The sequence below is a fragment of the Hippocampus comes genome, unplaced genomic scaffold, assembly GCF_001891065.2.
Source record: "Hippocampus comes isolate QL1 unplaced genomic scaffold, H_comes_QL1_v1.1 scaffold256, whole genome shotgun sequence".
In the NCBI taxonomy this organism is placed as follows: Eukaryota; Metazoa; Chordata; class Actinopteri; order Syngnathiformes; family Syngnathidae; genus Hippocampus; species Hippocampus comes.
In genome coordinates this window covers 302,880-327,821 of record NW_017806249.1, presented here as the reverse complement: position 1 = coordinate 327,821, position 24,942 = coordinate 302,880, and the positions used below count along the sequence as shown (strand labels likewise).

Below are 24,942 nucleotides of genomic sequence, written 5' to 3'. Positions count from 1 at the left end.
AAATATTTGCCACCTGATACTTCTGAAATGAAATGCAGACAGCAGTGGTTATACTTCATTAGTTTATACCAAAATCAAAGGCAGTCAATGTTGGAGAAATAAGGAAGCACAAATACTTTGTGTACTTAAAGTAGATATAAAACGGAAGGAAAACAAAGTTTTGAACATTAATTATTGCTGGAGAAAAAATAGATTTGATCAAGGTACTGGGCAAATGTGTTCTAACATCAGATCAATTTAGCAAGAATAAAAGAAAAAGATGGAGATTTTCTAAACAATGTAAAATCAATGTGACATTTCCCATATTTCATCATCATAAATATTATTAGTAGATTTACTTTCACAAGGTGCCACTGAATCATGGAGGTGGTAAGTGGTTGCTGGTTCTTCCTTATCCTCCACATTCTGCTCTGTATTAGCAATAGAATCCACAAGGGCATTGTTGGATTTTTGTGTACTGAGGTGATCAGCTTCAACACCTTCATCAGCTGGTGGTTGACAGGCGGCTCCCGGACATGATAAACCGCATCTCGCTTGGTCAGATGCTGTACCAGATTGGTTGTCTGATGAACCAAGTAGAGCTTTATCATCAAGTTGTCCGGAACCAGCTTGGTCACCAAGTGGTCCTCGGTCCAGACTATTCTGTGTCAAGCAGTGATCAACTGTGGTCTTGACTGTCCCGTTAGCTGGACCAATGTCCATGTTTTCCTCCTTGGGTCTCTTTGGCTTGATGGCGGCTTCGGGAGTTGAAGTCCCACCCTCGACAGAACATCTCTTGCGACCAAAAAGAGAATCAGACGAAGTCCTGCATCCGTTCCTGACTTCCTGATCTGAACTTCCAGCAGCTTGCGTCCGTTCGATCCCCAGCTGGAGTTGGGTTTTACTCTCCAGCCCAAAAAAGTCATTTCGGACCACGTAGCGAACACACTGGAGGAGGACGTTTCTCTCATGCCGGATATCGGGGGCAAGTAGCTGAACAAAACAACAAAGAAAATCAGGCTCAGCATTCTCCCAAAACTAAATATTATACTGTGCGTTTTTTTTCTCCAGTCTAAATGCAAATGTGTTGTACTTAAGAGTGAAATACAAATGAACTGTACTTCACAAATGTACTGTACTAGATTAAAAACATATTTAAGCCGCTGTCACTATACATGGTTAATTCAGTCATTGCATTACAACCACACTAGTCTATGTACTCTTGTGGCTGAAGAGATATCAGACAGTTCAATGTAAAATCCTCACCATCTCGAGCAGAGTGGCCCGCCGTTTCTGCGGCATATCTTGATATGTACGCCGACCACGCCTTCCTCCTCTTCTCCCTTGTCCTCTTTGTTTGTTGTTTGATGTGTTCGAGGCAGACCAAGGACATGACCCGTTGGAAGCTTGCCTGTCCTGTGTGGAGGTTTTGGCATCCATGACAGGTCCGTTGTTCTGGTCAAGTAAATCCTGGTTTTCTTGGAGCAACTTTTTGGCTCTTTGTATAGTAGAGTCTGAAATGTCAAAGGATGACAAAATTATCACACCGAATAGGAAAGCATACCAAAATCATGCTAATGCAGAACAAAAAGGACAAATAGTGTAACCCACCCTGTGCTGCTTCATCAGTTTCACTCTCGCTCATGGAGCCATAGTTGGCTACAAGAGACCCCAATGCGGCGCTCATCTGTTTTGGCGCCACAATAGGGCCAGTGGCCATGGAGTCAGCGTCCACATCATCTTTGTCGGACTCTTAACGGGAAGGCGTGGGAAAAATGAAATAACAAGTCAGAACAATTTGGAAAAATAATCGAATTGTGATTTTTTTCCCCTCAATATTACAATTGTGATTTAACATGCAATCATTTTTTTCAAGATCTTCCCGTGTATTTATTTTTTTTAAACAAAACAATAAATCGATTGCAGCCTTTGAAAACTGCATTTTACTACACTGCAATGTGGGTTTGCATCTGCTTAATTATTCAGCCCGAGACACAGAGTCAGTTTGAGACATCTTGTGGCATTCCTGCTCTCACCCACCAATGTCACTTTTGGCCAACGCTCCCAGCGGATCACCATTCTGGCCAGGCTGGTTGAGGGGTGGCGGTCTCCCTGCTCCGGCGCCAGCGTCAGATGGATGCACACCTTGAGGACGTGGCCCGTGGAACCTTTGATGACCTCTCCCACGGCGTCCTCTGCCTCTCATGCGTCTATACAACATGGCATAAAAGATGTTCAAAACCCCCAAATAGTTTAACTCAGCCAACAACAATGACTCATGCCATTTATTACTAAGCCCATGCCAAACAATGCTTCATATACCTCTTTTTGACCCCCCCCCCCCCACAAAAAAAAAAAAAAACTTCGTGCTTGTTCGGCACCATCGCTCTTATGGAGGGACACAATTGTGCCGGAGTTCACCGCTCAACAGTTTTACATAATTGTCGATCAGCGGCCCGGTGAGTAGTTTGCACGTTGACCTCACAGTGCAGAGGTCGTGTGTTTGATTCCGCCTCCGGCCTCCCTGTGTGGAGTTTGCATGTTCTCACCGGGCCTGCGTGGGTTTTCTTCGGGTATTCCGGTTTCCTCCCTCATTCCAAAAACATGCATGGCAAGCTGATTGAACACTCAAAATTTGCCCGCAGTGTGATTGTGAGCGCGAATGGTTGTTGGTCTCTGTGTGCCCTGCGCTTGGCTGCCAACCGTTTCAGGGTGTCCCCCGCCTACTGCTGGTAGACAGCTGGGATAGGCTCCTGCATGCCCCGCGACCCTTGTGAGGATAAAGCGGATCACAAAATGGATGGATGGAAAAAGAAAGAAGAGGTGCTAACCCGGACACTGGCCCGGTACTAGTACTAGCACAAACACAGTGGAAAAGGTCCAAAAGTTACCCACCTCCTTTCATTTGTTGAAAAATTTCCTGCTTCACAATCTTCTCAATCGTCTAGCCCAAACTGAACTGGGAACTTGCTGGCCCATGTTCTCCCCCCACAGAGTTGCAATATGCGGAAATTGGTTAAGATGTTTTCGAGTAACCTACCCGAACTGAGCCGTCTCCAGAACCGCTCCCGTCTTCTCCCGTTCCTGCATCAGTTTTCTCTTTTTCTCAATATTCTGCAAAGTTGGATAGTTCCTGGAAAGAGGAGTCAAAACTCACGTCGTTGACTACCACCTCAAGATTTGCCAGCATCCATTTGGGATATACATACTTGCGCCTCTCCTCTCTCCATTTAGCAATCTCTTCTGCGGTGTCCAGCTTAATTCTCTTCATTCCGGGTGCGTGGGTCTGCAAAATAGCATGTTATATTATCAGCAAAGGGCACAGCATAACAGAGGACAAAGTGTTCTGGTGTCTTACATTTTTCCAGTGAATGCTGACTATTTTTTCATGTGCCAAGAAGCTGCAGTCTGGGACGGAGCACTATAAGGTAGGAGAGTCGGGATTCTGCTGGTTAGAAGCAGTCAAAATCTGGGACTGGAATAAAAATATTACCTTAACATGTTGTGCAACATGCTCGCCGTACTTCTCCTGGTTCTTGAATCCTCGGTCACAGGTGTCACAAAAATGCAAAAAATCGGGGTCCTTCTTGTTTTGACGCTAAAAGATAAAAGGCAGTGCCCAGTTAGTATTAAGCAGTTTCAGAAAACTGGAGTCCCCAGTTCAGTGGATAGCATGTCACAGTGGGATTGCAATCGTAATAAACCAGATGGTGGCAGATTTTCTGAAATGAAAAAAAGAAACAAAAGGAAGGGAGCGTAGAAAAAAAAAGTCCCAAACTATGCTCCTGGAAATGGAGGGACACAGTATGGGTTTGGGGGAAAAAATTGTGTTGTAAATACTGCACTTTGTAGGACCATATAGTGATTCCTAACAAGCATGCAGATGGAATTTGGCAATTGGATTATGAAGGAGTCCTTGAAAAATTGTCTCCACTCGAAGGGGTAACTGGACCCCCAAAAAAGTGACATAGAGGATTAAAAAAAAAAAAAGATGATCACAATTACCTTTTTCCCACGGTTGGCTGCTGGTCTGTAATTGCTCCAGTTTTGTTGTCCAGCGTGATACCATTCACGACCTGACCAATTTGAGAGACAATCACTCAGTCATCATGAAAACGTAAGACAATAAATACACCAGGAGGTCATATTAAACACGACGTAACACACATTGCACATTTGCTTGTTGGGGGAGGGATTGGGAACTATACCAAAATGCAATTATTTCAAATAGCGCCTACTGGACTTAATAAAATAAATATTAAGTTCTATGGAAAAAGTAGAAGAAATTGAGCGGTCTCGAATGCACCAAATAGTTGGGTCTTTTGAGCACGAATAACACCGTTACTCTTCATGAACGTGCACGTTTTTATCATCTGAAAAGCAGCTCATAAACGTCGGCGCTCACCGTATGAATATTGAGATCCATAGTTTGTTGAGTGGGAAGCAGCTCCTGACGCTGGTCGGTAGTTGCAGTTCGCTTGGCTGCCGTATGCCCAGTTGGGCTGAGGTTCCGTAGGTGACTCGTTCCAAGTCCACATGCTGGCGTGGAAGCTGCTTCTTGAGCTGGGTGGCTGAGATCGCGACAGTTGGATGGTGTTCGGAGGAGGACAGTCAAAGTTGGGTGGAGGATAGGAGCCAAGATTATCCATACTGCACACCAAAAGTCTTAGTGACAGGAATAAAAGAAAAAGAAAAGTAGCTGGCCTCTTCTTGCCCAGCACTCACATGTGCTTGTTTTTGCTTCTTCAATCTCCTTTGCTTGGTGTGTGTCGGTTTGCTATGAGCTTTGAGTTCCACTACCGCCACCTAGAGCTTAAAAGAGGAATACTTGAAAGGGTTGCCTATTTTGCAAAAGAGTATTTCTTTCGGAATACAGTATTTGGAAACACTGACAATTTTGTATTACTGTACTGTAATACCATCCATCCATCCATCCATTTTCCGACCCACTTTATCCTCACAAGGGTGGCGGGAGGTGCTGGAGCCTATCCCAGCTATCTTCGGTATACCAAATTATTATTATTATTATTATTATTATTATTATTATTATTATTATTATTATTATTATTATTATTACTATTATTATACAAATCGCAACAGTCGCGGTAACTATACACGTGTTGTAACTATTTTTACGAGAACAGAGTTGGCAAACGTACATGGATTTGATGTCGTGCAGTTACATTTTTGTTCTATAGAGGGCAGTAGGATACTGAATTTCCCCCACGCGTGCAGTCTTTTTCCCCCGAAGAAGAAGCAGCAAAAAAAAAACGTGGTGTGCGTTTTACAGTGAGGGACCGCTGGCGTGGAGCTGCACTAAACTCGGATGAACACAACGTAAAGACAACCCAGGTTTAAAAAAACAACAACAAGGAGCGACCCACGCCTGCTGCGAAAATGCTCGTCTTGTTTGAGACCGCTGCAGGCTTTGCCATTTTTAAAGTACGTCATCAAAACCGTCTTTTCTATTTTCAGGAGTGTCGCAACGTGGGTTAGCTTACATTAGCAAATTTGCTATCTGCCGAGATATTTTGTACCTTCGACGGACCCTTCTTTGAATGATGATATCCGATATTTAGTCCAATGTAGGAGATTGTGCAACTGCAATCCGCCTTCTGCACTTGAATATATGACATATGTCTTGTTAAAAGTTTCCAACATGCTGTCGACCGACCGGCCTTGCAACCACGTGTGTGAGTTAAGTTAGCTTTTTTTTCCCCCTCTAAGGTTCTTGATGAATCCAAACTGCAGCAGATCGACAGTCTGTACAAGGAGTTTGAGACTCCTGAAAAGGCAAATAAAATGTGAGTAAACATGCCGCACGGGCGAGCTGGTCCCGTCGAATGCAATGTTTCCCAATCATTATGAAATCAAGGCACATATTACATTAAAATTTCGCGGCACACCACCAAATAAAAATGAGTGGAAAAAAATGTAGTGATGGCTTGCTTGCAACTCAAAAGTCGGCTAATGAAATACAGCTTATTTTAGGAAACTTTATATTACTCTTAAGTTATTGTTTTTCATGGTGAAGGTGAACATTTTGTTGACGGTCCGTTATTGTTTTTCAGTGTGAAACTAAAGCACTTTGAGAAGTTCCAGGACACGACTGAGGCTTTGGCAGGTAATTGACACACCCTGTTCTCCACAGCTAAAGCATGTCACATACAGGTCTATGATGCATTTAATGTTTCTGACTTAATGGTGAAGTATATCGTACTCGTCACTACCCCTGAGACCACAAACTGGGCATTTGTCACGTGATGTCACTGAGCGTTGTCAATAAGACTGTGTATTTTCCAGACCCTGTTACTTCTTTTCATTAATGCAGTTTTGTTTGCTTCCTCAACTCAGCTGCCACTGCCCTCGTCGAGGGTAAAATTAGTAAAAGTTTGAAGAAGGTGCTGAAGAAGATGGTGGCTAAGGAGGCTCACGAACAGCTGGCCATCAGTGATGCAAAACTCGGTGGCGTCCTCAAAGTAGGTGACTCGACCACCGTGTTGATGCCCATCCTTAATTGCGGCATTGTTGGGAAGAATCAAATTTCCCTCGTTTTTTAGGAAAAGCTGGACCTTAGTTGCATCCACAGCCCCGCTGTCGCCGAACTCATGAGGTGCATCAGGAGCCAGATGGAGGGCCTCATCTCGGGACTTCCACCCCGAGAGATGAGCGCCATGTCGCTGGGCTTGGCTCATAGGTAAACGTCGATGCGCTTTTCGCGTCGTCTGATGAACCGCTGTCTATGATTACACGTTGCTGTCTGAAACGCCCTGTAGATTTTTCTCAGCATTCGTCACTACCACTGAGGCGGCAGTCTCCCTCATGGGAAATCCAAAAGTTATGTTTTGGCATGTCCTGTGTTCCTCCCCGTGATTTATATGTTTGTTTGCGTATGTTTTCCCCAGTCTGTCCCGTTACAAGCTCAAGTTCAGCCCTGACAAAGTGGACACCATGATCGTGCAGGCTATATGTAAGTGTGGTTACATGATTCTGTTTTGGTTATTTTAGTTGGCAAATTCTAAATTGTATGATCCCAAGAACGCTCCACTTTTGAGTTTACGCAATATGTAGTAGTAGCTTTGTAATTAGAATGCTTGAACTGAAATGTACTGCTGTGGAAACAGACTTTTAGAGGCAACAAGTTGTCATTTTTGTTTTGGGGGGCTCTCTGCAGCGCTCTTGGACGACCTGGACAAGGAGTTGAACAATTACATCATGCGATGCAGAGAGTGGTATGGCTGGCACTTCCCCGAGTTGGGGAAGGTCATCACCGACAACTTGGCCTACTGCAAGACGGTCTTGAAAATCGGCGACCGCACCAACGTGGCCAGCAGCGACCTTTCGGAGCTGCTCCCCGAGGAAGTCGAGGCCGAGGTGAAGCTGGCAGCTGAGATCTCCATGGGAACCGAAGTCTCTGAGCAGGACATCAGTAACATTCGGCACCTGTGCGAGCAGGTATGTTTTCCGCGGCAATATTTGGTTCGTTGGTAAGGTGTAGGTGACCTTGGTGATGATGACGACAAATGTCTTCCTCCAGAAACAATGATGTGGGTTTTTTTCAGTCACTACCTCATCTGAATGGTCCCTCGGCTCTCTTCTTGACAGCCACTTCCCAGTTTCTTTTCCTAAGAGAAAGGTTCCCTTTTTGTGCAGGTGATAGAAATTTCGGAGTACCGCGCTCAGCTATACGACTACCTGAAGAACCGGATGATGGCGATCGCCCCCAATCTGACGGTGATGGTGGGCGAGTTGGTTGGCGCCCGTCTCATCTCGCATGCCGGTGAGTCATGTCGGAATTTCGGCACTGTAGCAAGCTCGGGCGCTGAAGATCACGACACTCTTGTCGATTTGAACTGAAACATGTCTGATGTTTTTAAGTCACTACCTCTTCTGAGCTTTCAAAGATGATCCGACTTGAGAAGTTCGACCCACGAGCCCGGGGGCTCGCTCACTTCCTCTTTTTGTGACCCAGGTTCGCTATTAAATCTGGCAAAGCACCCAGCCTCCACAGTTCAGATTCTGGGGGCAGAAAAGGCACTCTTCCGAGCACTCAAGACCCGCAAGGACACGCCGAAGTACGGTCTCATCTACCACGCCTCTCTTGTGGGCCAGACCACTGCCAAGAACAAGGGCAAGGTACAGTCCAAGTGAACTCCCAGCCGGGACCATTCAACTATTTCGGCTTGGAACAAGTGTGATTTTTATTGTATTTTTTTTTTTTCCCCTGTCCAGATCTCCAGAATGTTAGCGGCCAAAACATCCCTTGCCATCCGCTATGATGCCCTCGGGGAGGACACAAACGCAGAAATGGGTGTGGAGAACCGAGCCAAACTGGAGGCCAGGTTACGGCTTTTAGAAGAGAAAGGAGTAAGTTGAAACATCCCCGACTTGACTTCCTGTCAAGGAGGATTAGTGTCCATAGGTCCGTGTTTCTTAGTTATTTTGTTTGCATCCCCCGAAATAGAGGTTCTCAAACTTTTCACACCAAGTAACACCTACCAAATATTTTGCTCTCCTCGTGACTAATGTTAAAATACTGTAGCATCGTCTTTATGGGGAAAAAAATGAAAAAAAAGCACAGCGTAAGCCACTGTCACATTATCCACAGTTTATCCATTAACACATACCGGGGGGAAAAATGCTTCAATCATGTTTCAATTAAAATGGACCGCAGCAACGTTAAATAATGTTACCTCATTCGCACATTAACTTTTAAAAACACTATTAAGATTAAAAGCAAATGTAGTAAAAGTTAAATACAAAAGGTTTGTACCACACTGCAAGCAGTGATTCTTCTTCTACCATGAATGATATCACACTTTGAGAATTGCAGCTCTTGCGTTTTATGAAAACGTTTTTTTTTTTATTTTTCAATGAGGTGTAATGTAAAAGTATGTTTTATGCATAAGGTTGTTTAAATCCAATCGGATCTGGTCCTGATGTTTCCAGGGCACTTTATTGTATTTTGTTCCCTCTGATATGGAATATATTTTGGGTAGGGATAAGACTAATGTTAATAACTTAGTGCCAAGTGTTTAAGCCTTGACGCATAATTTTGATGTCGTATGTAAGGTGAGTATGTTTCGACGGCTCTGTTATTCTTTATAGATTCGAAGGATCAGTGGAACTGGCAAAGCCATGGCCCAGGCAGACAAATATATGCACAAGAGGTAAATTCTGTCGTCGTCAACAACACTTTTCTCATTTTCTCCATATTATATGACCATAAACAGCGTGAACCTCTGATTCCCCCCCAAATAATAAAACAGTGAAGTGAGACTATACGACCCGTCCGGGGATTCTTTGATCCCCTCCACTTCAAAAAAGAGGAAGTTTGAAGAGATTAAGGAGGAGGAGGAAGAAGAGGCTTTAACGCCTGCGGTGAAAGCCAAAAAGGCCAAAAAGGAACAAAAAGCAGCAGCAGGTGGGTGGTGTAAGAGCAAAATGTAGTGTGATTGAATACATGTTTTTTTTTTAATCTGAATTTCACTTGTGTGTAACAGAGGAAGAAGACGAAACATCCGCAGCTGCCACTGAAGAGCCCCCAAAGAAAAAGAAGAAAAAGAAGAAAGATAGTGCTGAGGCGCCAAAAGAGGAGGAAGAGAGTGTCGTGGTGACTGAGGTACAACTTGTTTGCACCACAGCTTTTTTTTTTTGTTTACATGGATGTTGAGTAATGCTGACTTTTTTATCTCTAGCCAACAGAGAAAAAGAAAAAGAAGAAAAAGAAGGAGGCGGAAGACTGAAAGGAACAATGTATATATTTTTTGTTTTTGTCTTTTTTCAATCATGCGGTTTTCGTTTTCTTTAAGGGGTCAAATGTTCACATTATGTCTCATTTATGGTTTTTCTACTTCTTCAAATGGTTTTTCTGACAGAGGTTTGCCCGGACTGAAAAAGTAAAATGTGAACCTTTTTAATGACCATGATTTAAGTTAGTATTTGAACATCTGTATCAAATCCGCTCCGTTGCAGACTAAGAAACAAACTTGAAGATTGCAGAAGCAATAAATATATTTTTTTCCGTTTTAGTGCAATTCATGGAAATGTATGTTGTGAGACATGGTAACGCTATGTTATTGGACACCACAGCTTTCCTGTCTCTACTGTTAGAGAGAAAAGCATTTCTCACAATCTGATGCTGCAGTGTTTCACAGTGGAGATTGTGTTCAAGGTAATGTGCATAAGTCTGTCATATTCTATCTACATATATACACCGGCGGGAAAAATGTTTTTGTAAGCACCAGATAATAGAAAGTAGATATCAAAACACACAGATTAAATGGTATTTTCAAGTGAGGTGTCAAAAACAGCAACAAAAAAAAAGTATTCTGTAATTTTAAAGCTCAACGATACAGAAGAGGTTCTCCAAGATAAAGCGGCAAATGTCTTGCCGCCACTTTATGACACAGGTCTCAAACTCAAGACCTGGGAGTCACATCTGGCCCACCTCACCATTTTATGTGGATTGTGCCTCAATTTATAATTCATGCTAAACTACAAAATTGCAAATGTTTAAAATGTTGAGATATTGCAAGCATTTTTGTTACTCCATTTATTACGGATCCCCTTTTAAAGTAATTACTTTTGAACAAGCAGTTTTTACTCGCCTATAATCTCAAAACTACATGAAAAATGTGTTTAATTTACTCAATTTTATTTGACGTGGTTTATCTGAATCAAGATACTGTACGTTTTAAAGTTAAATCTATTTTCTCCTTAAAAATATGTGTCTTGATCCAGATTTTATGTGCAACCACTTGACAAAGTACAATTGAGTAAATTCAAAAACTTTTTTCAGGGTAGTTATACATTAATTTGTTGTGCATGTGTGATATGAGATGATTTGTTGGGGTTCACAGCCCTCCGAAGGAAACCATTACTAGGATGTGGCCAGTTATGACATACAGTCTCAGAATGGGAGTTGCAGAAGGCACAATTCAGGTCTACAGTATATCATAACGAGACTTTACAGTGAGTGGGATGTTTGGGACACAATAAAAAAAACGAAATAAAAACCATATATTTCTATTTCAAGGTATTTATATTCAGCCCAAACAATAATGGTGTATTTGTACTAATATTTGAAGTGCAAATGTTTCCCCGAGAATGAAAATCGGCCCCCAAAAAAGAAAAATGTTAATTACTGCCGGCGGCAGGGCGGTTCTAGGCGTTCATGTTGTTACAAGGAAGACTGCGATCTGTGATCAAATGTTTTATTTTAAAACATTAAACGCCTTTTTCGTGAGGACAAAAAATGTTACCGACTGACGTTATCACTTGTGTCCAGTCTCATTTAATTTCCCACAATGCATTTCGAGGCCAGCGCCTACGTAGGTACGCAATCCGCTGGCTCATCAGTTGCTCTGAGATCTGTTGCTTTTCCTTGTTGCTACCACATGGCACGACTGCGACACATTCTGTCCGGAAAATGTTATTGACGAACACGTTTGGCGTCTTGTCTTTTTAGTTTATGTTCGTTAAGTGGGTTCCATACACATAAGTCATAATAATGTCGCAGTTACAAGCGAGGTTTTACACAGAAAACCCAAGGTAAGAGGACAAACCAAAACACGATTGAAAATCTCGTGTCTAGCTTGATAGCTAAATGTGTATAGCTTACAGTAATGTAGTCCAGTAAATGAATAAATTGGTGGGGAATCCGTACGAATGCAACAAATCCTGCTGCTGCTTCTCTTGGTGCTTTATTGTATTGTTTTTAGTCTAACAAAATGTCTCGTTGTAGGTATACAATAGATGATGTGCCATTCTCCATCCCAGCCAGTTCGGAGGTCCATGATCTCAGCAATGTCATCAACAAGCTACTGGAGGCCAAGAATGGTTTGATAATTCTTGATTTTATACATGATTGCATTTGTCATTTAAACAGCAGCGTGAGAGTCGCCATAAGGACCTCTTCCTTTTCACGCGAGGAAAGTTAAAATTTCCCTTTGAATCTAATGCAGAATTTTAAAGTACATGTTATCATGTTAAAATGAATATTGGTCAAGCTCCGTTACTTTTTTTTAAAAATCACTGCAAACAGAAGAACGTGCTTGTATTCTGACAGGGTGGACGTTTTTGGCTCAGTCAGCATTTGAGTTAGCATTCTGCCTGTATACTGTGAAACACATGTAATTGAAAGTTCAAAATGTACACTTTTCACTATGACAAAGTGTACATTTTAATTATGAAATCTTTCAAAATGTAAGAGTTTATATAGCCACTGTTGCCTCACTGGAAGCATCACAAAAAAGCTAGTCAGAATGTCACACAGTGGGTTTCTTAAAGGGGATGTTAACCCATAATGACAGAGTGGACAGCAATTACATAATTTTGAGAATAGTATTAAAATGATCAAAATGATTTTTTTTTCTTAATTGATCGATCTCTTTTGGACAATAAAATCATGTGACAATGCTTTTGTGTCATTTAACCACAAACTGTATTTAGAACAGCAGAGTGTGGGGCATGCCAAACTCAGACATCCAATAGGGAAAAATGTAAAGTGAAGGAAATGCACTGAGGGAAATTATCATTGTCAAGGAATAAGTGTGACTGTTTGGCCCCTCATAACACCACCTCAGAATTAAAATTTTCTGCTCCATTTTCATGATGACTGAGTGATTCCGATGTAGACAGCAAAGATTTTTCATGATGCTGACCCAATAGCGTATTTTGCAATTGTTTTACATTTGTATGTTGGTTGTCTCCGCCACAGCATCTCATACCAAGGTGGACTTTGACTTCCTGGTCAGGGGTCAATTCCTTCGAATGCCATTGCTCAATCACATGGAAACAGAAGGCATCTCAACGGTATGGCTCAGCCTCGGTGCTTAGAATTGGCTGCATTCATTGAGGTCAAGGCTTAATATTTAGCTGTGTGTGTGTGTTGCAGGAAGAGGTTGTGGAGATCGAGTATGTGGAGCGGATCACAGCGCCACAACCCGAGGAGTGTATGATGCACGATGACTGGATTAGTTCCGTCGATGCAGATGCCGAGTGGTAAGATGATGGATGCGGTCAAGTCCCAGCTTTTCAACAACGCTGTAAAAGAATGATTTGTTTCGCCTTCTGTTTTGGCAGGATCCTGACCGGATCTTATGACAAGACCGCAAGTATCTGGTCCTTGGAGGGCAAAGCTATGACAAAAGTGGTTGGACACACAGATGTTGTCAAAGATGTCGCCTGGGTTAAGAGGGGTGAGGAGGGTAGAATTTTTCTCTTGAGACTCGTGCATTGGCCTGCTACATCATTTTAGGGCTGAAACCATGAATCGAATTACTGAAGTCACAGCGAGTTCTGTTCCTTGAGGCTTCAGGGATCGTTTTTTCACGCGGACTGCACAGTGATGGAAAGCCAGGAGGAAACAGTCTGTAAAAGGCAAAGAATGTCCAACGTTTGAAATAATTTCACATTTAAAAAGACAGTGTGCAATTTGTCTACTGCAAAGCAGAACTTGGGCAACACCACATCTCGATAGCCGACACGAGGCAACGTAAACATTGTTAGCGAAGACATTATAGCCTATCACCGCTAGGTAGAATTTATTTTAATGCCCTCACAAATTGCCACAAATAGTAACCACCAATGCACTATTAATGACTTTATTGAACAGTCACAAAATACACACACACACACAATGTGTATGCATTACCTTATTTTTGTTCTTTTGGAGCACGTGATTCAGATTTTTGATTTAGAACAAGAATCAGGAGGCTGGCTTTTATTTTTTCGGGGCAAACTCGCGGATTGGAGCTCAAAGGCTCAGGCCCCAATGCTTCCATGTGTAATGTGAGTCCGATATTTTTGTATTTCATGAACGGGCATGTTGGAATAACGAAATATTTTTACTTAAGTATTACCGGTGTCTACCTTATTAAACTCGTGCGAAACACTTTAGAACAGTTACCTTGTTGATAAAGTTTCCATGTCTTCAAATGTCCATGCTAAGTGAGAAAAAAATGTTTGTGCCAGACGGCCTGACTTCTTTGCTTTTGACCGCCTCGCTTGACCAAACCATCTTCTTGTGGGAATGGAACTCCGAAAAGAACAATGTGGTGGCCAGGCACTGTTGCCGGGGACACACGGGGAGCGTCGACACGGTCGCTACAGACCCCACCGGTTCAAAGGTACACCTCAGGTTGCGAGAAGAGTGAAAAATCAGAAGCGGGTTTTAAAATTCATACTTCTTTCTTTCAGTTCTGCAGTGGCTCCTGGGACAAAATGTTGAAGATATGGTCAGCAGGTTTGTTTCTCTCAAGAGAGTGATGACTAAATCACCTTGAGTGGCACAGAAAAAGGGATTTCATGCTGCAAGATTTGCTTGCTTTTCCAGTTCCCTCTGATGAGGGAGATGAAGTTGAGGAGCCCGCCGACAGGCCGAGGAAGAAACAGAAGACCCAGCAGATGGGCCTTACGAGGGTAAGTAGCAAATCGTCAGAATTTGGTGGGACTCATTGTTTTGCATAAGTCAACGTGGCCCTCACACATTTCCCCGTTCTCGCGCAGACGCCTCTTATGACGTTATCTGGGCACAATGAGGCGATCTCTTCGGTGCTGTGGTGTGACAACGACGAGGCTTGCAGTGCATCCTGGGACCACACGATCCGTTTCTGGGACGTGGAGACGGGAGAGATGAAGACAACCCTGGTAAAAAAATAATAATAATAATATTTGAGAATTTGTGCTTTGTTAAACTCCAAACAAGTCAAACATTTTCATGTAGTTGTTCTCGTAATTCTCGATGGGGAATTTTCCTTTGGAAGTCGAAGGTCCTGCTTGACTTTATTGCGCCTTCGATTGAAGTTGATTTTTAAGACAACCTTGAAATGAAATGACGTAATTCACAGACTGGGAGTAAAGTGTTCAACAGCATTTCCTACTCGCCTTTGTGTCGTCGGCTGGCGTCCGGCAGCACTGACAGACACATCAGGCTGTGGGACCCACGCACCAAAGGTATTCATTCCCACCTTTTGTTGGAAGTGAGTAGAATCTCCATATCCTGTAGAAACGCTTCCCTCTTTGCACTTTGCCTACTTCAGATGGTTCACTGGTGCTCCTGTCGCTGACCTCCCACACTGGCTGGGTCACCGCTGTCAAGTGGGCTCCGTCGCACGAGCACCAGTTGGTTTCTGGATCCCTGGACAACCTGGTCAAACTGTGGGACACTAGAAGGTCTGTATTAGTGGAATTATTATTATTAGATTATTTGGGGGTTTAAAAAGCCTCTCTCTCTCTCTCCCCACTTGGCCAATAAAGATGATTGTGATTCTGATCAAGCAATCGCTTATTAAAATGAGTTTTTGACTAATGTACAGTGCAGTATAACGTCTGCAAAGCCTCAAAGTCTGGTACCCGGCTGCAGTTTTTCCAATGTGCGTCGGCAGATGTACGATGCCCAGTTGTGTGGTGTGCAAAGAATATGCACTTTCTGAGGTTTTTGGTTTTTTTTGTGCTGGTTCACTTGAGTCGCGTTCGGTCGCATTGGCTAGTGTGCGGCAGGACAAAATAAAAAGACTGGGTTTGTTTTACATATTTAGCGTTGTGATTCGAACCTCTCTTTTATGATACACTTAAGACATTGGAGGATGTGGTTGTATACTGTGTAGGGTGAATTCACGTGTGGATTTATCTTTCCATTTTATCTTGTAGCTGCAAAGCGCCTCTGTATGACCTAGCGGCACATAAAGATAAAGTGTTCTGTGTGGACTGGACAGAAAGTGGGGTAAGATTGATGATGTGTATTGAGAGAAAAATGTACCGCTCATTATTTTTATGTTTTGATCCACTTGTGTGTTTCTCCTTTCAGCTGATGTTAAGTGGGGGAGCTGATAACAAATTGTACACCTACAAGTATTCATCTTGTCCGACTGACGCTGGAGCATAGTCACAACAGAGATCCTGTCGATGGAATCTTATTCTGTTCAAAAATCCTTTTTGTGACTCTTGTCTCATTTTTTTTTTTTTTTACACATTTCCAGTGGGATTGTTGCCATGTAACTTCCCTGAAAAATAAATGGATCTCCCAAATGTTGTCTCTTCTTTTCATAGATCAAGGTTATTACAGTTAATGAAAATTGAGAAAATAACCGCAACTAAAATTGAGGAGGAAAAAAACGTTTTCATTCACAAAAAAAAATTAAAAACACGAGTGCGAAAACCAACAAATTACCTTTTATGTTTACATTTAAATGTCCTTAGTTTTTGTCTTTATTACACAGCACTTCAGGACCTTTTTTTAAACCTTGCATTTGACAAATATTTCATATACAAAAATCTAATTCGTGACTGGCTAAAACCAAGCAGTTTTGAAAACAAAAACTAACAAACCCGCTTTAAGAAACTAATTCAAACTAAAAACATTTAAAAAAACCAAACCCAAACTGAAATTAAAAACTAACTAAACTAAAACCCTGGCATAGGTGCATTTTACTGCCACACCTTTTGCCTCTTCTCGTGCACTGAACAACGCAAACGCTGGAGGATATTTTTGCTGCTTTTTTGGCACACATTGAAGAACAAGGAAGTTTGTTTGACATCCATCTTTTGTGACCCATTTTCTATTGATATACATTTTGTGAGACTATTGTTTTTCCCAATTATTCTGGTGCGATATCAGGTGTGCAATATTTGCCACGGGAGTCTGTCGAATTTAATTTGTCGAAAAAAACAAAACAAAATCACGATGACAAATATATCTTTGTTCCTCTATTTGTGTCCGTGACGTACAGTAACAGGCAGAACGTCGAAAGACTCTCCCATTCGTTGACAGAAAGTGTCAAATTTACAATTAGCGTCCACTTGCGGCGGTGCGCCATAGATTTGACCACGTCACGTCACGGCTACATTGCATATCCTGTTTCTCTGACTCACACAATGATGCATATCGCGAGAGGACCTTATAGGCGAGCTACTATCAGATGCTGCCACCAAAGGACCAATTCAACATTAGAGTAACCTTTCATATCGCCTCGGCAAACCGATGACTCATATATAAGGGACGGAGACTTGTTTTTTGTTCAGTTTTTTTTTTTTTTTTTTGACTGCGTTCATCGTAAGTTAACAAAGTTTTCTGAACGTAACACACCAGCATAGCAGCTAACCAGCTAGGCGTCGTATTAGCACACCATCTCTTTTTCTTTTTGGCCAGGCGTCGAGAACTAAATTTCGATTATTAACCGTCGACGTGGTTCTACTTATTGTGCTCGAACGACAGTCGTCGGGAAGGCGACGTTGTCCCCGACCGCGGAGTCTGGGAAGTGAACACCTGCTTTGACAGACAGCTGTTGTCAGTGCCCGAGTAGCAGATGCTACAGATTAGCTCAAAATTAGTGGAAACTGTTGACGTTATTGATGTTGGTGTGTACGGTTTGAAGAAAGATGAAGATAACGAGCTGTAGTGGGACTACGACGGGTTTCTTTGCCGAGTCATAAACAGTACTACAATGGTACACAATGTAGTTGAGGCTGTTTTCGAACATTGGATCAATTCCTAGGAAGGTGAAAATGTGAATGGTTTTCCGTCACTATGTCATCCATGAGACTGATTGGCAGGGGAGAAGCTGTAACTTACCCGTGACCATGAAAATGGAGGAAAATGAATTGCTGAATCTCTATGAATTCTTACAGGAACACTTCTCAGAATCTGAAAGTGATTGGACAGAGAAAGGAATAGCTAACTATTTTGTCATTCCATCTACTTCAGAACCACGAGGAGACTTAATTAGAATGAATTAATGAACTGTCATACCTCTTGTACTTGCAGAGTGGAAAAGTCTCGATCCCAAATCATGGATGGGTATGTATGCGTCATCTACAGTCAACTTACCGGTAGTCATCAACAGCGTATCATAAGTGACATTTTTCCCCCGCTGAAGGTTTGTTGGGGATCTGCTGGGTGAAGACAGCTCCGTAGTGGCACGCATGCAGAAGAAGTTCTGGAAGACCAAGCAGGTGCTCATCAAGGCCACAGGCAAGAAGGAGGACGAGTATGTAGTGGCTTCAGACGCCGACCTGGATGCAAAGCTTGAGGTACAAAAAGAGCGTGAAGACTGCTACAAATCAACCATGGAGAGGCAAAGAAAGAATATTTCTTTCCATATTTGCTTCCCTTGCGCAAACGGTTGGAAAACCTCCAAATAAACGGTTTAGTGGGCCTGTTGCTCTATATTTTTGGAGCTGTTTGATCGTTAGATAACAGGTTTTTCCGAAAGCCGCAAAATTGATTCCTGCAAAACTTTTGTTGAGCAACCCATTCAATTTTGTGTAGATCTGAAGAATCAAAGCACTTTTCATTTTCATTCCATTTTCATTTCATTTAATGTGTTTATATTTATTAGGAGATTCTTATATATGCACCTCTGCAGAGTGCCATTCTGTTGTTGAAATTCACTATTTTAAAATAGGCGGTAAAACGGTGATTCTCAACTGGTGGGTGGGTCGCGGACAGCTACCGTAGTAAAGACGTGACTTGTATTCGTATTCAGATTTTTTTTTTCTCCCTTCTCCGATGCAGCACAGACGTGTACCACGTAATATATTCGGAAAGGGACCAAAAAAAAAAAAAAAGTTACTTCCTTGTCGTCTAGCCAGTAATTTACTCTGTAGACACATGGAATGCAGTTCCAACTCATTTCTAGACATATGCTTTTGGCAATACATCAAACTCACTTGAAAGTGTCTTTCAAAATTTGAGACAGTCTGCATGCGTTTTCACGGGCTATATTTAACCCCCCCCACAAAATCTTCACTTCAATGAAAGTGGTTCGCAATTCTGCGACAATTGACTGCGTTCATCGTAAGTTAACAAAGTTTTCTGAACGTAACACACCAGCATAGCAGCTAACCAGCTAGGCGTCGTATTAGCACACCATCTCTTTTTCTTTTTGGCCAGGCGTCGAGAACTAAATTTCGATTATTAACCGTCGACGTGGTTCTACTTATTGTGCTCGAACGACAGTCGTCGGGAAGGCGACGTTGTCCCCGACCGCGGAGTCTGGGAAGTGAACACCTGCTTTGACAGACAGCTGTTGTCAGTGCCCGAGTAGCAGATGCTACAGATTAGCTCAAAATTAGTGGAAACTGTTGACGTTATTGATGTTGGTGTGTACGGTTTGAAGAAAGATGAAGATAACGAGCTGTAGTGGGACTACGACGGGTTTCTTTGCCGAGTCATAAACAGTACTACAATGGTACACAATGTAGTTGAGGCTGGTTTCGGACCTTGGATCAATTCCTAGGAAGGTGAAAATGTGAATGGTTTTCCGTCACTATGTCATCCATGAGACTGATTGGCAGGGGAGAAGCTGTAACTTACCCGTGACCATGAAAATGGAGGAAAATGAATTGCTGAATCTCTATGAATTCTTACAGGAACACTTCTCAGAATCTGAAAGTGATTGGACAGAGAAAGGAATAGCTAACTATTTTGTCATTCCATCTACTTCAGAACCACGAGGAGACTTAATTAGAATGAATTAATGAACTGTCATACCTCTTGTACTTGCAGAGTGGAAAAGTCTCGATCCCAAATCATGGATGGGTATGTATGCGTCATCTACAGTCAACTTACCGGTAGTCATCAACAGCGTATCATAAGTGACATTTTTCCCCCGCTGAAGGTTTGTTGGGGATCTGCTGGGTGAAGACAGCTCCGTAGTGGCACGCATGCAGAAGAAGTTCTGGAAGACCAAGCAGGTGCTCATCAAGGCCACAGGCAAGAAGGAGGACGAGTATGTAGTGGCTTCAGACGCCGACCTGGATGCAAAGCTTGAGGTACAAAAAGAGCGTGAAGACTGCTACAAATCAACCATGGAGAGGCAAAGAAAGAATATTTCTTTCCATATTTGCTTCCCTTGCGCAAACGGTTGGAAAACCTCCAAATAAACGGTTTAGTGGGCCTGTTGCTCTATATTTTTGGAGCTGTTTGATCGTTAGATAACAGGTTTTTCCGAAAGCCGCAAAATTGATTCCTGCAAAACTTTTGTTGAGCAACCCATTCAATTTTGTGTAGATCTGAAGAATCAAAGCACTTTTCATTTTCATTCCATTTTCATTTCATTTAATGTGTTTATATTTATTAGGAGATTCTTATATATGCACCTCTGCAGAGTGCCATTCTGTTGTTGAAATTCACTATTTTAAAATAGGCGGTAAAACGGTGATTCTCAACTGGTGGGTGGGTCGCGGACAGCTACCGTAGTAAAGACGTGACTTGTATTCGTATTCAGATTTTTTTTTTCTCCCTTCTCCGATGCAGCACAGACGTGTACCACGTAATATATTCGGAAAGGGACCAAAAAAAAAAAAAAAGTTACTTCCTTGTCGTCTAGCCAGTAATTTACTCTGTAGACACATGGAATGCAGTTCCAACTCATTTCTAGACATATGCTTTTGGCAATACATCAAACTCACTTGAAAGTGTCTTTCAAAATTTGAGACAGTCTGCATGCGTTTTCACGGGCTATATTTAACCCCCCCCACAAAATCTTCACTTCAATGAAAGTGGTTCGCAATTCTGCGACAATTGACACATTGATTCAAAGCTCCTCTTAGATTTGGAGATTCAAAAGAAGGCACAATCAGTTGCTGTCGTCACTGGTTTTCATTTGAATGTTTAAATTTTATTGATGAAGTGTTTTTCATGCTTTTATTATGACTTAAGTATCGCTTGCTGCATTGCGAGTGCTCAGGCGGCGTTCCGTTGCTGTTGTCCTCACGAGTGTCGCGGGCGTGCTGGATCTTATCCCAGCTGTCTTCGGGCAGTAGGCGAGGTACATGCTGAACTGGTTGCCAGACAATCATAGGACACACATAGACAAACAACCATCCGCGCTCACACTCACACCTACGGACGATTGACCGTGTTCACTTAACCTACCGTAGGTTTTGGGAATGTGGGAGGAAACCGGAATACCCGGAGAAAACCCACGCTGGCACGGGGAGAACATACAAACTCCACACAGGAAGGCCGTGGCCCAGATTCGAACCCATGACCTCTGCGCTGTGAGACGGACGCGCTACCTAGTCGACCACTGCGCCGCCCCAATAAAATACCCGCCACGGTCAAACAAAACAAAAAATTCCGCGTTATTTTGGTGGGATCAATCACAGAGTGGGCAGCGGGAGCTTGTGTCATCAATCGTGTGTGCGCTTAAATGAAAAGAATGAGGAATGACGAGGGAGTGAATGGCGAATAAATGACCTTTATTGCGCAGTCGGTTTACTCCTTGTGCAACAAATTTTAATCAGTTGCAGTTCGTATTAGAACCCAACATGAAGTCAACATTGACATTAGACAACATATCCAACTTGATAATAGAATTCATAACATGTGGTGCGTGGATGTGTCACCCTTCCCGTTCTGCTGTATTAGCTGGCAGAATACTGTAGACGGAATGGCCCCATGGAGCAAAAATGCCAAGTCATTTCTGTATAACAGTCTAGCTGACGGCAATTAAAATGCTAACCTATTTGCCGTTGGTCATAAACTGTCACACGTCAGCCATCTTGCTTGTTTGGTTCCCGCAGTTCTTCCGCTCAGTCCAGTCAACCTGCACTGAGTTGCTCAAGGTGATCGAGAAGTACCAGCATAGGATTACACGTGAGTTGAGAGTCCCTCCGTCGGCAAAACGTGAGTCCCATCCAAACCAATGACAGCAAAGGCTGCCAAACTGTTTGTCCTCGGCAGGTTTGTCGCAAGAGGAGAACGAGCTGGGCCTGTTTCTCCGCTTCCAAGCGGAACACGACCGCACCAAGGCCGGCAACATGATGGATGCCACCAGCAAGGCCCTTTGCGCCTCTGCCAAGAAGAGGCACGAGGCCGCGCGGATGATGGCGCAGCGGCGGTCGACGTTTTAAATGAATTTCAATTTGTCTTCACAGGATGGCGCTCTGTGCGCCGCTGAAACGTTTGCACCAGGAAGTCGAGACTTTCCGACGACGTGCCATCGCAGACACGCTCCTGACTGTCGGCCGCATGGAGAAGGCTCGCACAGAGTACAGAGGAGCTTTGCTCTGGATGAAAGACGTCTCTCAAGAACTCGACCCGGACACTTACAAACAACTGGAAAAGTTCCGAAAGGCAAGGGTTAACATCGTCCCACTCGGTGAGGGAGATGGTTGCTTTGATCGATGTGATCTCTTGATAGGTTCAAGGCCAGGTGAGGGCGACAAAGAGCCAGTTTGAGAAGTTAAAGAACGATGTGTGCCAGAAGGTGGACATGCTAGGTGCCAGCCGCTGCAACATGCTGTCACACTCACTTTGCAACTATCAGGTTGGCCCTACCACGAAATCTTTTTGTCGAGTATATCGTGCCAATTCACAAAAACAAGTGATCTAGAACCACTTTACACATTGCGTTGGTCAAAAAAAACCCACAATCACACATCACATATCCATGATCACGCTGGACCGGTGGCACGGTAGTTGACTGGTTACCACAGCCGGCTCACAGTACAGCGGTCGTGGGTTCAAATCCGACTCTAGCCTTCCTGTGAGGAGTTTGCAGGCTCTCCCCGTGTTTGCGTGGATTTTCTCCGGGTACTCCGGTTTCCTGCCACGTTTTAAAAACAAGCGAGGATGGTTGATTGAATGCTCTAAATCAGGGGTGTCAAATTCATTTTTGTCACGGGCCACATTGTAGTTATGGTTTGCCTTGGAGGGCCGTTATGAATTTTGGGAAACCATATAAATGTTTAATCACCTCCACATATTACATACACAGCGCACAACATGTAATTTGGAATTTTGGTTCAGACTTTAGCAAGCATTATGGAATTTGACATGCTTGATTTCCTTTTGCGGGCCGCATAAAATGATGCGGTGGGCCACATATGACCCCCGGGCCTTCGAGTTTGACACCTGTGCTCGAAATTGTCCCGAGGTGTGATTGTGAATGCTAATGGTTGGTTGTCTCATTGCCCTGGGATTGGCTGGCAACCGGTTCAGGGTGTCCCCCGCCTACTGCCCGATGACGGCTGGGATAGACTCCCCTTCTGCTTCTCCGCTCGAAGCAACCTCTGTGTCGCTGCACGGCGAACACCTGTTAGCGAGACACGTACCGCTGTACAACCTAATAGCGCTAAAGCTATCAAATAAACATACAATGCTTCACAAAAATAATACGCTTTATAATCTGGCGTGCGGCGGCCCGGTGGTCCAGTGGTTAGCGCGTCGACCTCACAGCGCAGGTCCAATAAAAATAAGGGCTTCATTCTTCTGCATTTCACGCACCTTCCCCGTCCCCGCAGACCACCCTACTTCACTTCTGGGAAAAGACCGCCCAAGCCTTGTCTGGCATCCACGATGCCTTCCAGGGACACGTGCCGTACCAGTTCACCACACTCAAGGTGGGTAGACGATGCTCTGCCCAAGATCCAGATTTTCAGCTCTGTCTTTATGACTTACTTATCCAATCCCCGGCAGGACCTGCGCGACCCATTGGAGCAAATAACCGCAGCGCAACAAGGAGCGCCAGATGACAAGGTTCTACAGGATGACACTGGCAGGTGGGCGAAACCAAATGACTCAACTCAAGCACAAATCGCGCAAGTCGAGTAGTTCGAGTTAGTTATCGGTGAATAGATCGATAGGTGTATGGATATTTTGATTGGTTCCGTGAGGAAAATTAAATAAATGTCTTTCAGGAATGATTTGGGTGGCCGTCAAAAAATTCAATTTCAGCAAAACCTTCAATGGGTTGCTGTACAGGCCAAATGAGACACATCTGGTATAGCCAAATTGCGGAATTTCCCACACCCTTCCCCCATAAATTTTCATCATTTGAAACAGCATGGGGTGGATGATGCAAATTTCCTCAAATTTGTAAGAAGGTTCACAATCCAAAATACTGTGCTCCACATTTGTTGACAGCTTTGATCCACTGAAAGCAATTCTCATTGCGGTCGAGGATTCAGCGTGATGAGCACATCTCAATATGTTGAACATATCTCACTGTGCCGGATGCGCACAAAGTCGTGACTGTTGCAGCGAAAAGACACGTTTCCGTCTGTGCTTACTACAGTTTGAGAAACATCTCACATGAGAAATATTTCATCCGACTGTGCAAAAATCTCTTTCGGAGTTGCTGATAAGTGTCTGGACTTTGGTTGTTCTAAAATACACGATTATTATTCAAAGTAGCCTTTGGTTTAATCCTCCCTAGTCTGGTGTGCTTGGATGACGAGGCGACGGGAAGTGCGGCGGACGCAGGTATGGAAGACCATGAATCGCAACACACTTAAAATCCAGTCACTCTCTGCTTAAACTCAATTCAGTTTCTGTCATATGCCATCGTAGAGTGCTGTACAACCTTTGTTGAAATGACTACTAGGGTGACGATTGTGATTAAAAATGTAATAATTTTTTTCCCAGCTCCTCTTCGCGTGTATTTTTTCCCCAACACATCTTAAATAGAAGTTGACCTGCTCCATTGGCTTTCCCAGGCCACATGAAATGATGTGACGGGCCAAATTTGGCCCCCAGGCCTTGGGTTTGACATTGAGGAACCATGAATTATTATGAAAGACGGTTTATCCACTTCAGGTAGAGCTGTTAACGTGCTCAACCCTTTCCCGTGCATTCTTTTGTGTTCATGACGACAGCTTCACAAAATTGGATGAGGAAATCGAGTTGGCTGACTATGAAACTGGCTCACCCGCTTGCCAGTCTGGCTGTCGAGCGACTCGTTGTTAGTTGTGGCCATCGGCCGCCACTTCAAGACTTGTGCCTCTTCTCAAAGGTGTTTTGCCGGACCCCGCTGGCACGGGGTCGGCACCGGAGGATGAAGACGGGGAACAGGGTGACATGGCCTTCCTCAAAGACTTGCTCAGCCCCAGCCCGGGGGTGACTGACGACTTCAGCAGAGAGTGGCAGGACGCTTTCGGGCTCTTTGACGCTCCCGCCGCCGCGGCCGTCGCAACCGGGCCGGCGCCACCGGCGGGCCACGCCGCCCCCCTGCC

The 24,942-nt window shown here is 43.6% G+C and overlaps 4 protein-coding genes across 5 annotated transcripts; 3 read left to right on the top strand and 1 right to left on the bottom strand.

Moving 5' to 3' along the window:
- Positions 1-51: 51 nt before the first annotated feature.
- On the bottom strand, positions 52-4,762 carry nufip1 (nuclear FMR1 interacting protein 1). The gene is made up of 10 exons (XM_019857467.1): positions 4,385-4,762; positions 3,985-4,055; positions 3,473-3,577; positions 3,338-3,400; positions 3,189-3,265; positions 3,020-3,112; positions 2,020-2,189; positions 1,591-1,731; positions 1,246-1,493; positions 52-972 (listed from the first exon to the last, which is right to left on the bottom strand). The coding sequence occupies exons 1-10, from the start codon at positions 4,626-4,628 to the stop codon at positions 286-288; spliced, it is 1,899 nt and encodes a 632-aa protein (XP_019713026.1). The 5' UTR covers positions 4,629-4,762; the 3' UTR covers positions 52-285.
- A 470-nt stretch (positions 4,763-5,232) lies between these two features.
- On the top strand, positions 5,233-10,503 carry nop58 (NOP58 ribonucleoprotein homolog (yeast)). 2 transcript variants are annotated; one of them, XM_019857454.1, is made up of 14 exons: positions 5,233-5,421; positions 5,707-5,783; positions 6,051-6,103; positions 6,334-6,458; positions 6,540-6,676; positions 6,885-6,949; positions 7,154-7,434; positions 7,633-7,759; positions 7,952-8,115; positions 8,212-8,346; positions 9,088-9,149; positions 9,249-9,403; positions 9,483-9,601; positions 9,678-10,503. In XM_019857454.1, the coding sequence occupies exons 1-14, from the start codon at positions 5,377-5,379 to the stop codon at positions 9,723-9,725; spliced, it is 1,593 nt and encodes a 530-aa protein (XP_019713013.1). In that variant the 5' UTR covers positions 5,233-5,376; the 3' UTR covers positions 9,726-10,503. The 2 variants fall into 2 exon arrangements, with proteins under 2 accessions (XP_019713013.1, XP_019713012.1); XM_019857453.1 differs by having other exon boundaries at positions 9,480-9,601.
- Positions 10,504-11,338: 835 nt separating this feature from the next.
- Positions 11,339-16,007, top strand: wdr12 (WD repeat domain 12). The gene is made up of 13 exons (XM_019857455.1): positions 11,339-11,532; positions 11,726-11,820; positions 12,701-12,795; positions 12,878-12,984; positions 13,066-13,181; positions 13,957-14,111; positions 14,182-14,227; positions 14,318-14,403; positions 14,491-14,631; positions 14,832-14,937; positions 15,024-15,156; positions 15,634-15,706; positions 15,791-16,007. Exons 1-13 carry the CDS (start codon positions 11,492-11,494, stop codon positions 15,866-15,868), a joined length of 1,272 nt encoding a protein of 423 aa, XP_019713014.1. The 5' UTR covers positions 11,339-11,491; the 3' UTR covers positions 15,869-16,007.
- Positions 16,008-18,767: 2,760 nt separating this feature from the next.
- On the top strand, positions 18,768-24,167 carry ical1 (islet cell autoantigen 1-like). Its single transcript, XM_019857456.1, has 10 exons — positions 18,768-18,778; positions 19,490-19,522; positions 19,602-19,755; positions 21,511-21,583; positions 21,671-21,794; positions 21,865-22,063; positions 22,131-22,256; positions 23,233-23,331; positions 23,408-23,490; positions 24,125-24,167. The coding sequence occupies exons 2-10, from the start codon at positions 19,515-19,517 to the stop codon at positions 24,144-24,146; spliced, it is 888 nt and encodes a 295-aa protein (XP_019713015.1). The 5' UTR covers positions 18,768-18,778; positions 19,490-19,514; the 3' UTR covers positions 24,147-24,167.
- The last annotated feature ends 775 nt before the right edge of the window (positions 24,168-24,942 follow it).